Source organism: Scomber scombrus, chromosome 5, assembly GCF_963691925.1.
Source record: "Scomber scombrus chromosome 5, fScoSco1.1, whole genome shotgun sequence".
NCBI lineage: Eukaryota > Metazoa > Chordata > Actinopteri > Scombriformes > Scombridae > Scomber > Scomber scombrus.
Window position 1 is genome coordinate 5,835,095 of NC_084974.1, and position 13,845 is coordinate 5,848,939.

At 41.4% G+C, this 13,845-nt stretch overlaps 1 protein-coding gene across 1 annotated transcript; it reads right to left on the reverse strand.

Moving 5' to 3' along the window:
- Positions 1-3,954: 3,954 nt before the first annotated feature.
- On the reverse strand, positions 3,955-13,410 carry psmd2 (proteasome 26S subunit ubiquitin receptor, non-ATPase 2). Its single transcript, XM_062419238.1, has 21 exons — positions 13,253-13,410; positions 12,086-12,142; positions 11,810-11,974; positions 11,299-11,420; positions 10,429-10,653; positions 10,150-10,308; positions 9,861-10,005; positions 8,655-8,715; positions 8,400-8,546; positions 8,202-8,308; positions 7,850-7,977; positions 7,612-7,699; positions 7,359-7,521; positions 7,102-7,203; positions 6,801-6,949; positions 6,605-6,688; positions 6,185-6,353; positions 5,359-5,453; positions 5,116-5,242; positions 4,845-4,963; positions 3,955-4,709 (listed from the first exon to the last, which is right to left on the reverse strand). The coding sequence occupies exons 1-21, from the start codon at positions 13,373-13,375 to the stop codon at positions 4,527-4,529; spliced, it is 2,718 nt and encodes a 905-aa protein (XP_062275222.1). The 5' UTR covers positions 13,376-13,410; the 3' UTR covers positions 3,955-4,526.
- Between the last annotated feature and the right edge of the window lie 435 nt (positions 13,411-13,845).

Genomic DNA, 13,845 nt, shown 5'->3' on the forward strand with positions numbered 1-13,845 from the left:
CAGTGAAAGTTTAGCTCCAATGACACAGCATCACACCAGCACAGCCTGTTCTACCCAACCCCCCACCCCCCTTCACCCCCTCCCTGTATGTTCCTCTGGTTAAAACCCACGCATGCCCAGACTCTGTGCTTTCAAGTTTCACCACAGGAAGCTCTGTAGTGTCCTTATGTCAGACAAACTGTGACAGCCTGGCTCTGACAGATCACCCATGTTTATCCTATGATTCCACTTCTGCTCTTCCTTTTTCATTCATTCTCTCTCTCTCTGTCTCTCTGGGCTACAGCGGGTCATCCATCACTGCATGATGATATTCTCCTGGATTGTGTGTGAATGATAAACAAGGCCTGACAGACGTGGAAGACAAATGCGCCTTTGTTATATACTATAGGGTGCACTGTGTGACATGTAGAGGAAGAGTATCCATTTTGGACACATATATTCTAAGCTAAGGTCACATGCCTGCTGATCCCCAACATCCAGCCTCATGTCTGCAGCATCACTAGGCGGGGTGGAAGAAGTGATCGACAAAACACACTCTGACACCAGTGTCAGTGTCAAAAGACAGCTGCCATGCACAAAGCCTGCAAAAACTGTGGTAACACGCCGTCCGCTTCAACTAAGGGACACTTTTGCTATGAGACAGGGGCGTGTCTGCCTGTCTACACACACACACAAACACACACATACATACGACAAAGACAGACATTTGAATGGGTGTATAATAAATAAACACACAAACACACACACGCTCTCTCACACACACGTCAAATTGCAAACACTCTTAAATAAAAAGGTGCAAAGTAAGACGTTATGCTGTTAGCCATGCTGCTAACTTTCCTAGGCCCAACCTGGATTTTTACCACGTGGTCCCCCCCCCCCCGCTATTGGCGCGATGCACACATCCCAGCTGCCGGCATCATGCCAGCCACACCTCATGTTTGCTATATATGATAACAATCTACTATATCCACTGCACGCGGGGGAGAAAAAAAGCATGAAGCATAGCAAATAAACAGGCCTTAGCGAGGAATGAATGGAGAATTGGAGTTAGTTAGCTCCCATGATCATGTATATTCATTGGCGCTATCATTGATGGCGTCACATAAACGAGTGGCGTTTATGTCGAGCAATGAGTCAGACACCTCCGTTTTCAATTTCGCTGCCAAATATCAAACATCTGGCTCGGCTCGCTCTGCAACATCACAGTGATTCATGTCGACGTGATGCGGTTTCTGTTTAGAAGCAGCACCATGTTCACCAACTTCGCACATCTCAGCGGTTGACATCGTAAAGGCGATCTGTCAAATCACTCACGAAGGTGTCAGAGCTCCGACGTTCAAAAGCAGCTGCCTCTGTCAAAGCAGTCTCTCCTCCTCAACACATTTACCTTCTCCTGTCCCTGCTTGTGCCTTAAAACTACTTATACTTAATACACCCAGCTCTAAATTAAACATGCAGATGCCCACACTGATGTATTAGCGAGCTTATTGTACACAAGCAGATCTTTCAGACACCTTTTACACACTTTTCTACAGCCCCAAATGGTTTCAGAGACATCTCCATCACATGCTTCCAGAAATATCAGGTTAGCAGTCAATTCACAATGACAACTGTCAGGGGCGGTCTCTTCAACTAAGCCCAGGCTGACGAATAAAGAGTACACAAGCTCCACAACATTATCCCGGGAGGCAGATAAAGAGCAAATCACGGCTTCGACACCACCAGAGATTTAACCTACCGCTACCTGCTTAGCCTAATGTGTGGCTAACTAGCAGCTAACAACATTCATTACGTCCCACCCCCCTTGCCCAAAACAACAACATTGAGACGCGACAGTCTATTTGTCGCTTCCCCCTATATGACACACTACACATGCATTATGATACGTTTGTAACCGTCAACCCGCGTAAGTGCTAATTTTGGCTGTCCAGCGCAGTATTAGCCGGCTAGCCGGACTAGCTCAAGTGAAGAAAGAACACCCACGTCGTGTTAGCACGGAGAGCTAAGCGAGCTAATCCCTGAAAACACAGCAGGAGCCGCTGAAGAAAGTCACCACCGCAGCGTATATGTGGAGGCTCAGAGGTGAAACGCGCTTTTGCGTGTCTTTCCCAAAGTGTCTACGTAGCGGTGACTTGTCGCTTTTGTGAAATATTGAGCATTTTCATAAAGCATTTTCCTCGGGAGCGCAGCATTACCTTTCTCTCCTTGAGTCCGCAGAGCCGGACGGACGGAAAATCTTCCCGGAAGCCGGTAGCGAGGTAATTCCGGCAGAATCCCAATCACGTGTAAAATTTTCCCAGTATCACCCATTCAGCTAAAGATCCCCTCTAGACATGTTTTAAGATGTATATAAAATATTATTTTAAAATAATCATTTGTTTCTGGTATGATTTCTCACACAAAAAAAGTTAAATTATCTTGTTAAATCCTTGAAATCCTTCTTCCTCATTAAAATTGACAGAGTCTATAAATATGGGAATATGCTTCATTTCAGTATTTTAATTGCTGAATTCAAGATAAAAGATGTTTCCTGCTTCACTGTAAAGTCCATTCTCAGTGTTTTTGCCCCTGAGGCTTCAAGTGTCCACATCACACTTGATGAATTGAATATTGGACCAGGATTGGCTTCCTAACTTCTTGTGATGTCACAAATAATGCTCATATACCCACCCTTTAAAATGAGATTTTTAATGAGCACAGAGAAGCTTTCCTCCTTCAGCAGATACATTTGAAAACAAACTGCACAGACATCATTCTGCACAGTGAAGCTCAAACATGAAGAAAGTCTGATTTTTGAGTGGAGTTGGAAATGGACTGGAGGCCAAGGATGTGGTATTATACTATGAAAACAAAAAAAACCAGAAAGTTAAACAGATTGTCAATTTATTAGTTTTACTAGGAAAATATCACATCCATAAATCCAAGTTCTCGAGGCCTCGCCCACCATTTGAACTTTCATGACTGAATTTAGAAAGTATTTAGAGTCTATCCAACTTATAAATGAGAAATTTGCACAGTTAATATGCTCCAAGTGGCTGATTTTATTGCGTACCTTTTTTGTTATTATTTTATATCATTTTTGATTTAGTGTTGTTATTTTTTACCGCAAGTCCTTTTACCATATTGAGTTTATCAACCAATTGAAAGCAATACCTGTTATCAGTAATCATGTTGTTGGGTGTAAATACTGTATTTATTGCCACACAGATTTATCTTTTATTGTGTTTACATGTGAACAACATGATTGGAGAATTAAAATTATTTTAAGCAGAAAAAAATGTTTATTTCACTTAAATTGAAATTAGTAAATTTCTAAAATTGTTCATTATTATTATTAACTCTGGATGAAAAAAAAAACCATGTATCAGCCAGTTTATGGCCACATTCCACATTATGGTCGACATAGCCAGTGTAGTGTATGGCCACAACACGATTCTGTCAATAACAACACATTTACAAAAATGAAACACTTAGGTTTTTTGCAAATGACCATAATTAAACTCAAGGCCAAGGACACAGTGTTACACATGAGACCAGACCTTGGACAAGGACGCAAAGGCCCAAAAGAAAACAAGTATAAGAAATTAGCAATGAATGATAACTAAGTCTTTGAAATTTAATATTTGAACTACACATTTTATATGTTAATAGTCAGACTTGATAGTTCTGGACAGGAGACTGACCAGTGTTATATCTAGATCTTAGATGTTCAGACAGACAACATACGACATGTATTTCTAAAACTATCATAACAGAATTGTACTTCTGTGTATTGAATATTCACTGGAGATTAGTTAGACACGGTTCTAAAAGCTGCTACTATTAATTTCCTCAATAAAATATAAATATCACCTGCAGCCTTCTCAATTTGAATGAGTGTGCTTGTGAGTGAATTATAAACCAGTTCCATCACATTCTTTGCACCTGATCGACGCAACAACACAAAGCAATCGCATTTCCACCACGTGGATCTCAAGTTTTTTATTTCGATTCAACCTTTTACAGCACTGTAACAAAAAAACAAAACGGAAGAAAAAAACAAAACGTGATGAATACATACTTTCAAATGCTCTAATTACAAAAGATGACCGAGGATGTAAAGAATAACAACTATGAAGCACTGATGTGAACTGAGCAATTATTCATCTAGTGATGACTCAGACATATAGAATGGTGGTGAACAGTTCCCACTCTTAAACTGCTCAGTCAAAACAGCTGGTTCGGTAATGCATGGATCAAAATTAGAGCAATGAAGAAACCACCTATGTGGGGTAGATGAGGTCCCAGTTTACCCTCCCCTGTGTCATAGCAGTCCAATTAATCAGACCCCAACCATCCATTTTTAAATGCTTGCTGGAGCCGGGCCACAGACAACAGTGAGGAAGAAGGGTAGGCCTGCACTGCTCTTTTCAGTCATGCAATAAACAACTAAATATAAACGACTGCCGTGAGCAATGGAGGACCACCCTTACAAAACACAGGGAGAGGCCGATGAGAATGGAGGGGATTTTTGGGGGGAGGGTAGTTTAAGTTTCATAGTTGGGGTTTTTGCGGAGGATGACAAAGCCCTCCAGGATGGGAGTGACGGGGAGGTACTCTTCTGTGGCCAGCTCGGCCCTCTCTCCATGGGCCAGCAGCACCGGCGTGGTGTGGGTCTGGAAACCTGTGATGGCCTTGGGCTTGCCTGCCTGGCCCACGACATCCACTGCCTATGGACAGATCATAATAACAAACTCATGAGAAAAAGAGACATTTTTTTCTCCAGCTGTTCTTACATACTTTTCTTTATTGGAAATCTTTTTAAAAAAAAAGCCAAAATACGCAATCATTGTGGTAGAGTTTACCTGTCCAACTCTGACAGATACAGGAAGTGGTCGTAGTTCCTCATCGAAGGTGACCAGCATGCGTGGCTGCATGGCTGCTACCAGGCCGTAAAGAATGTAGTGAGACTTCCCCAGGATTACTGTAATACACACAGTGAACAGCAGGGGGGGAGGAGGGGGAGAGGTATTAACACAAGGAAATCACTGATAACAAAAGAGACAAATAGACAATGGTGTGTGTGGAAGCAGAGAGCAAAAAAGGCAAAGGCAGCGGGAGGCACAATGAACTCACTGTTCTTGACGTCGAGGAAGGAAACGAGCACGGTGAGCAGCCCGGCCACGGCGACCTGACTCATCAGCTGCCTGTCGCTATGGTAGGGACAGAGTGTCAGTGTGCCTTTGCCCAGGTGAGTCAGACCCTGCGGAGACGCAAACAGCAGAGAGTCAATATTCACCTCGTCACCTCATACACACACTTTCCCCCTATTAGTTCATCCGTGTCTGGTACAGTTTTTTTATTTTTATTGCAACCCACCTGAGCCAGTCGGACCATGAAGAGGTTGTTAGGATCTTTGGCGTGATATTGTGCCAGCTGCCGCAGCATGGCGGCCAGACGGGCGTTATTTGTGCCTGAGGAAATGAAAAGAAAGGAGAGCCTGTTAAATATGTTATGGACACCTGTGGCACTTCCAGAGGAGGCAGCATCATCCATAATTGAAAGTAACAAAAACGTGACATGCACTTTTAAGAATGAGCCTCTATTTTTAGTTTAAAAAAAAAAATATCAGTCTCCATTTATTAATGGAAATGTTTAAGTTTGACACACAAAATCTTTAAATTGATTGAGTTTCACACCTTCAGCAGACTCAGCTTTTATGTAAAATAAATAATCAGAATGAAATGGAAACTAGAATTGTGACATTATGCATTGTTAAGCAGTAAATAAACGATATCAATGCATGTTTCCCCTTTGTTTTTAAGGGTTTAATTTATGGGTGTTAATTTATCATTGGTATAGTGTAGGCTTTATTTATTATGCTATAGTTCCCTCTCTGCAAGTTTGAATGTATGACAGTAGTATTTAATCAAGATAAGAGTCTATGTTTGAGTAGAAACTAACACTTCCCCTTTTTGAAATATATGACATAGTTTTGTCTATTTAAGAGTAAAAAAATGTTTAAGCCAATATATGCAAGTCATGATAGCAAGACTGCGACCACGAGCAACAACTACATAACAATGAACTATTTATTTACAGTCTATTTAAAAATGGCCTACTGCGCATCATAGAAGTGAAACATGTTGAGACAACACTCATACTAATCATTATTCCATAGACAAACTGCCCAGAGCCGACTTACCGCTGCCCACCATGCCCATAGCAAAGATGGAGTTGTGGGAGACCTCTGGGTCGGCATCATGGGAGAACTTGCTGAGGGTGTCCAAGATGTTCAGACGAGGGTTGGACACCGAAATGAGAGCCAGGGCGAGGGGCACCGCTCGCCTCAGGGTGGGCTCTCCGTAACGCAGCTGATGAAATGAAAGTGGAGAAAAAGACAGAAAAAAGATCAAGATAGGAACAAAAATGTGGCTGCGGTTATTTTGACTGCCTATTTCAGTAGTTACAGCAAAGTATACTTTTTTGACACATGACACAGATAAATCAGAGGAAGGAAAAGGTGTGACGTAGATAAAACTAAAATAAATAAGATGTTGAGAGACTAAGAAAATATTCAGTAAAAGCATTAAGAGATAGGCTGAGGATGTATAGAGCTACTGACCAGATGTCCAAATGTTCGCAGTGCCATTTCAGAACCGATCTCCTCACCCATGGCAATGAGGGCAATACCTAGAACAGCCACACCCTGAGAGGAAAACATCAACTGTTTTTAAATATTCCTCACAAAAAAAAAAATCACCAGCATCTACCATATAGCGTATAAGAGAACAACATGGTAATAATAACTCTGGTGGTACCTGGTGTGAGCCCATGTCTGCAGTCTCCTTCTTGTCTTTGTCCTTCTTATCCTTCTTGTCCTTGTCCTCCTCTTTTTCCTTCTCCTTGGCCTCGTAGTGCTCGCTGCAGATGTGGAGGAGCTGCTGCACCTTCAGCACATTGCCAGAACCTGGGAGGAGGGGTGGTGGGTGAAGCAGAACACGACAGTGAGTTGTAACAGTGCTGGAAAATGAAAAGACTAAAGCAGCAGATTAATTAACAGATAGCTGCGCCTGTGCAAACAATAAAATCACTTAGCAGACAGAGTAGTGCGACGCTGACCTGCATATGCACATATGTCCACTAGTGTGTTGGCGAAGCTGCGGAAGGGTTCGGGTACAACCTGTAGAGCTGCCAGGGTCGTCTCAATGGCCTCTCCTTTACCTGAGGACAGACAGTAAAAGAAGATAAAGAAAAAATGCCTTTTACTATATTGTATTTGATATGTTGGTTATATAATATTTGCATCTTCAAAACTGCTTCACACACTATCTCATGTCAGTTTTTAATTTCGTCAACCTGTAGCCACGCATACTCACCCAGGTGGTTGAGACCCAGGCCTAGAGGCAGCCAGCGGGCGTATGTGTCCTTCAGCTCCTGTTCGTTCTTCTCCATGATGGTCTGTACGATGGTGGAGGTCACGTCACCGTTACAGGAGCCCACGGCGATCATACCGCAAGCCAGCGCTGTCACTCCAACCACCTGGAGATTAAATACAGGCACTTAAATGTTGCTGAACTTAATATATGTAAAGTAAGTAAGGAGCTTAATAACAAAAAATGGCATTTATACCTCCATGCTGGATTTGGAGTCTCCCATGACGGGGAGAAGCAGAGAAAGGACATCTTCTCTGTTGGAGCCAGCATAGGCCAGACCCAACCTGAAAATGACATGACAGTCAGAATGTAGCGTAAAATAACACTCACTACTTATCTTTGGAGACATTCAAGTGTTAAAAACAAAGCACAAAACACAGACTTGAGTTGACATAAAAAACACAGAGATACAGTAATGTAATACTTCTGCTCACCCAAAGATGGCTCCTATCCTCATGACGTTGCTGTTGTGGAGGACGTAGTCGGAGAGCAGGGCGAGGGCGGGGTCACATTCATTCCTCACACCCGAGTTTACAATGCCACAGGCCAAGAGAGCACCGGACTGCACCGAAAGAGATGGAGGACACAGGTGTGAGAAAAGAACCTCAAGTGCTGTTTCCTCTTTAGGAGTTGTATAACTGGAGCTAAAGCATCTTTAAGTACATTTTAGTTACTTAATCACAGGATATTCCTTTTATAGCTTAACATTTATTATATATTGGCAGCAATCTGAAAGGAATATGAACTATGGAAAAAGCTTCTGGGACATTCTAGCACAGTGTTTACCTTGATGTAGTCCTCAGAAGAATAGAGATATTTGTCGATCTGTGTCAAGCCGCCATCCACGTCCCACAGCAGGATCATACCCAGGGAGGCTGCAGCGCTCAACATGCCTGAGGAGATTTAAGTCATCTTTAGTCACTGAATAAAAGAATTAAATGGACTGAAATATGAAAAAAAGCACAAACTGAAAGAGATCTTCACCATGGTCTTTGTTCTTGTACAGCCATTTGTTGCCGTCGTCTGTGAGCAGCTTGTCCTGTCCGAAGGCCGCGTTGACAAAGCCGTTGACGAAGGAAGAGGCCAAGTTCATACGAGCTGAGTCCACCTGGGAGCCACTACCTCCAAACCCTGTCACATAGAAAAATACATGTAAGTTTACCCTGGCTCAGCAGCAGCAATCCTCATGTTGACTGATTGAAATATATCCACACACACACACTCAACATTTGGACTCACTGTTGTTTTCCAGGTGTGTTTTGTAGATGTCGTCAGGGACTTTGGGCTCCATGATGTCCAGCTGTAGAAGAAAGGATGAGTGTGTTATGAATAAAAACGTAAGGTGTTGAGTCACTGTGAGAAACCAGAAGAAGCCATTAGACAGTGGCTCTGAACTTATTCTGTTTGTGTCACTCCTCCATTTTGTTTAAAAAAAAATCCTTTCCTTCCCTCAGCTTCCAATGATGAAAGTCATTTTGTGCCATCAGCCTTTCATTCATCACCAGCCTTCATCCACTCACCGCCTCCGCTATTTGTAATTTTCTTTCCACCGCCATACATTCATTCAGTCTCTTATCCTCTTCACACTATACAACTCCATTCCTTAAAATCTCCCCCCAAAACCCTTTTAGTGTTTTACCAGTCATATATCATATAGAAACACCATTTACTCTAATAATAAGCTGAAATCTTACTGCACAAATCCAACTCACATTTGTTGTGGCTGCTTTATTTTTCCTTTTTAGGAATCTGAAGGTTCAGAGTTCTGGCAGTTTCCCTCAGCCATTTTTATAACATCCATGACTGTTTCTATGCAGAACTTAGTCTGATTAGCCCATTTGTCTTTCTACAGTCAGCTGCAATTTTTATGAACCCAATGCAATGTGGTGCAGCATGGAGGAAAGATGTGATGTAGTTAATTTGTTCATATAGTGACGGTGATAAAACAGCTAATATACATCTACGTGTGTGTATGCTGTCAAGAGTAGTTCCTTTTAATGAACCGATTGTTTTATGTGTAATTTCCCATTTAGCACCAGCTGGCACTACTGACAACGATTTTCATATATAATATGCAAATTAGCACTCAACAATTGTGTGTTAATCACAAGCTTTCAAGTTTCTTCATAGTATTATAAGCCATCCAGCAGCATCTCCTTAGCTCATTTGAGCTGCCCACTGAAAGCTACATCCTTGCCTTTTTTTTGTACACTTATTTCTGATCATCTGATATTGCTGCTTTTTGCTTATCAATGTATCAATCATCATCATATCACTTATCACCCAGTTTTTCATGTGTTTAAGAATGAAAATCCATGGCAACTAGAAAACTTGGATTAATTTATTCTCTGCCTGTAAATACAACTTTAAAATATGACTGTGAAATTCCTAACTTGCTTTAAAAACTACACGCTTGGTCTCAGATGTCCTTTCTCGCTGTCTTACCTCTCTGGCCAGGGCCAAGAAGTTGCTGTTCAGTTGCACGTTGGACATGATTTCTGTCAGGTCCTCATAGTCCTCTACGTCCTCATTAAGCTCCAGGAACATGCCATGGCGGCCCAGCATGAAGGCCATCTGCTTCTGAATGACTCTGCGAGGCACAAACATGCAGGGAGTTTTCATTAATTATGCGCTGTCAACCATGATGCAGTAGCGCTTGGGTTTCAAAAAGTGTGATTACAAAAATCACAAGCATCTGGTGCATTCTGTGAATGGTATTTTTTTTAGTGCTTACATGTCTTTGCAGGATGTGAAGATGTTTTCTACGAGCTCCACGTCATTGAGAATGAGGGCCAGTCGGAGGGCCTCTGGGTAACGGTTGAACTTCCTGAAGATGTTCAAGGCACTTCGCAGAAGCGCAGAGTTTTCTGGCTCAGGAACGTAGCTCACACAGCTGGAGGAGGGATGCAGAAAATTAAAAGATGCACATTTCACTGACAAATAGGTCGACAACTCCTAATTAGACTGTTTACAACGTAACAAACAAAAAAAAAAGCGTAAAACCTGAACATACCTGGTGAGGTAGAGGCAGACCTTGCCGTAGGCGTTCTCATCAATGTAGTCCTCCAGCATTTCCAGCCTCTCGATCTCCATCAGCAGGTCGCACGCCTCGTGCTCGGCGTTGTGCGCCATGTTGTAGGGCACGATCTCCCTCACCAGTTTCAGCAGTGTCTCCTGCTGCGTCTTGTCATTCTCCTCCACCTCCTGCCACTCCTTGGCCACTTCGCCTGCCAGGTGCCTGAAAGATGGAAGACAGCAATGTAGCAAACTGCAGATAGAGCAGTAGGTGTCGAATGACAATCAAGCTTCCTGTTTTCAGTCAAAGGGAAAATTCTCATCCTCATCTGCCAAGTTTTTTATATAAAATGTGTTTCCTTCACATCAGTCATGGACTTCAATATTTCCTTTTTCCTAGTCTCAGTCTGACCTGTATATTTGTATTTATATTATACTCTGAACACAATATGTCTTACAGCTACATTGAATTCTGATGGTCAGTGGAAAATATGGAATCAGCCAACACTCAAAAATCGCCATGACACAACTGACCAGCAGCTCTATTGTTAGCTCAAGTACAGCCTCAGCCTCTGTCCTGCTAGTTTCATTGCTCATTGTAATTTGTTATCTAAGGATGCTTTCATTCCTCTTAATAAAAAGCTGAAGCATGAAAAATAAAAATTTTTTCCCATCTGCATTACAAGCCTAATGGATATCAACTATTATTATTAATGGCTGGAGGAATTGAACTGGATCACCATTTATATCTGAAACTACACCAAGTCACACATTTCCTCTGCATTTCTTCCATTGATGCTGAAGCTTCTCCAGTAACCACCAGAGCTTTAAACGGTCGATAACGCCAAGTCACGTCGACATGTCTTACCTGACGTATTCATGTCCCCAGGAGGCCAGCTCTTCCTGGGAGCCCAGCAAACGGTACTTGAGACACTCCCTCTCGCCGCTCATGGTCATGGCGAGCACTGACACCACATCAGCACAGAAACGCTGCAAATACAAAAACACCATCTGCTGTTAGAGCTGGATTTTGATAATAGTCATATTGTGTGTGTGTATGTGTGATAATGTCAGTGTTTGAAAAGTGCAACAGGTTTAAAATGTATATTGACGCATTAGGCAAATATTAAATAATGAGATTATAATGCAATTTGCATAATTATGCATCTACAACTGAATCACTGCTTTAATACAATTCTAACGCTGGAATTGTATTAAACACCATTCAAGCATACACAAATACCATCTACCTCATTTATATTCTAAGAAGTAAACAGAACATGTAATTTCTGGTCAACAAAATTGCCAAGATATGCAATACTAGAAAGAAAACCAACAATGTGATGCTTCATTTCCATGTACCAATATCAAAGCCTTACCCTGTTCTCTCCGGGGGCCATACCATCATAGATTTCTTTGAGCTTGCCGTAATGAGGGCGCAAGAATTTGAGGGGCTTGGGTACTGAGGTCATGGAGGTGGTTGAGGAGCGGATGAGCCTGCGCAGCTCTTCCAACGCAGCATGGTACAGCTCCGTGTTCTTCTCCTGTCAATGTGAAAGAGAATGTGGAATTAAGAGTTGTTTTCTTCGTGCTTGTTTATGCACCTGAAAACATGCACTTGAAGTAACATGTTAAAAAGTTATTGGAATACTCACACTCAGTCTCTCGACCATCATCTCCAAATCCTCTTGCAGCTGCTTGTCTTCCTCTGACTGAAAATAGGTCAAAAAAGAAGAAAAATAAATCATCTGTTCTTTAACAGATTATATGATAATATGGTGAATATATGATATTTTCTAAACCAGCCTCACACAGAGAACTACCAGACTACTGTTGGTGCTGCTTGACAGTGTCATGTACTGTAATGAATAGATGCTATTACCCCAATTACATGAAGAAGTAAAGATGAGATATTAGCACTCTGTGGGTGTATCTCAACACTGTTTATATCATGTGTTATTTTGTTTACATAATTAATAGAGTACAAACACAAGCCACCATTGAAATGCTATTAAATTTGAACTGTAATGTGTTTTCTTCTCATTTTAGAACTTAACCATTTAAAAGATCTATTATATTTTTGATGAAGTAGTCCAAAATAACAGTGACTGTCTAGAGCATTTATTGATACACTAACCTATGGCTTAGAATATTCAATTTATCTCCTTAAAGTATTTCATTTTTATTAATGTCCACATTTGGTACCAATTTAATTTAAAGTCTTCAACCACACCAGATGTATTTGAGTTCAACAGCATTGTAACTACGTCATGTTAATTAAATGTTGAAATATGACATAACGTATAAAGAAGACAATAAATATCAATGCTTGAACTGAGGTTTACATGAATATGCACTGACTACCCAAATCACAATAGTCTCAAGTGACAGCTCAATGTACTATAAAGCTGACAAGCATTACAAGTTAAGCAGCCAGCTGTAAGATGAGTTCATGTACAGTCACTATTATAATGTAGCGTTGGTTCAATTAACTTTAACTTAGCTGCTGTGTCACACAGTGGCTAACCTTGCCTAGCGGAATGCTAGCAGTTTGGGGGCAATGCTAACGGTAGCTTACCGGCTGAGTTAGGCTAGGCTAAAGTTAGCAAATTGAGGGAGTTTATGTGCAGAGCTTTAAAAGCACCACAACACATTATTAAGTTAGCGTGAGTATATTATATATGAGAAATAACAACAAGGTAAATTAAAGTTTATTAGTATTCTTATCATGAATGGCTGTTTCTTAGGCCTGCTCAACCGCAGTGACTCAGGCGAAATAACAACGTTACTAAACCTAGCACATGTAAAACATGCCAATTTACCAATTCTTGCTCCTCTTTCTTGTCCTTGTCCTTCCCCGAGGGCTGTTGGCCCTTATCCTTGTCTTTTTCCTTCTCATCGGTCTTTTCGGACTGCTTATTCTCTTTGTTTTTTGCCTCCTCCATGACTGCGGATCTATGAACTGTGGGTTAGCAAACGAAGCACAGTGCGTCTTCTTCTTCAATAAAGAAAAGCTGCAGCGCTTTTTCTTTACCGCCCCTACTGGCGGTGCGTTATTACGGTTTATTGTGGATACTTTAAGTCATGCAAAACATGGGGACAACTTTACGGTCGGTTACACGATATGGAAATCTCCCCGCTCAGAACTATTTAAAACTCTAATTGTAAGATAGTATTTAGCATTGTTTTTCACACATCACATAAATGATACATTTACAACAGACAGAGTCTCATTCAGACCGTTAACAACATGTGTGTCCATATCATAGACTGTATATAAGAATATATGTTGACGAACTTATAATACAGACAAACTGATACTCAAAAATGATGTATGGTAAGAAATACCTGCAGGTATTACAATGTAATTTGGAAAGGCGCAGGAAAGTCATATTTCCCACTTTTTTGCAAGCAA

Coding starts and splice junctions, on each gene's coding strand:
- psmd2 (XM_062419238.1), bottom strand. CDS start 13,375: ATGGAGGAGGCAAAAAACAAAGAGAATAAGCAGTCCGAAAAGACCGAT. Junction 10,309..10,428: donor GTCTGCCTCTACCTCACCAG/GTATGTTCAGGT, acceptor TCCCTCCTCCAG/CTGTGTGAGCTACGTTCCTG. Junction 7,522..7,611: donor ACTCCAAATCCAGCATGGAG/GTATAAATGCCA, acceptor TTTAATCTCCAG/GTGGTTGGAGTGACAGCGCT.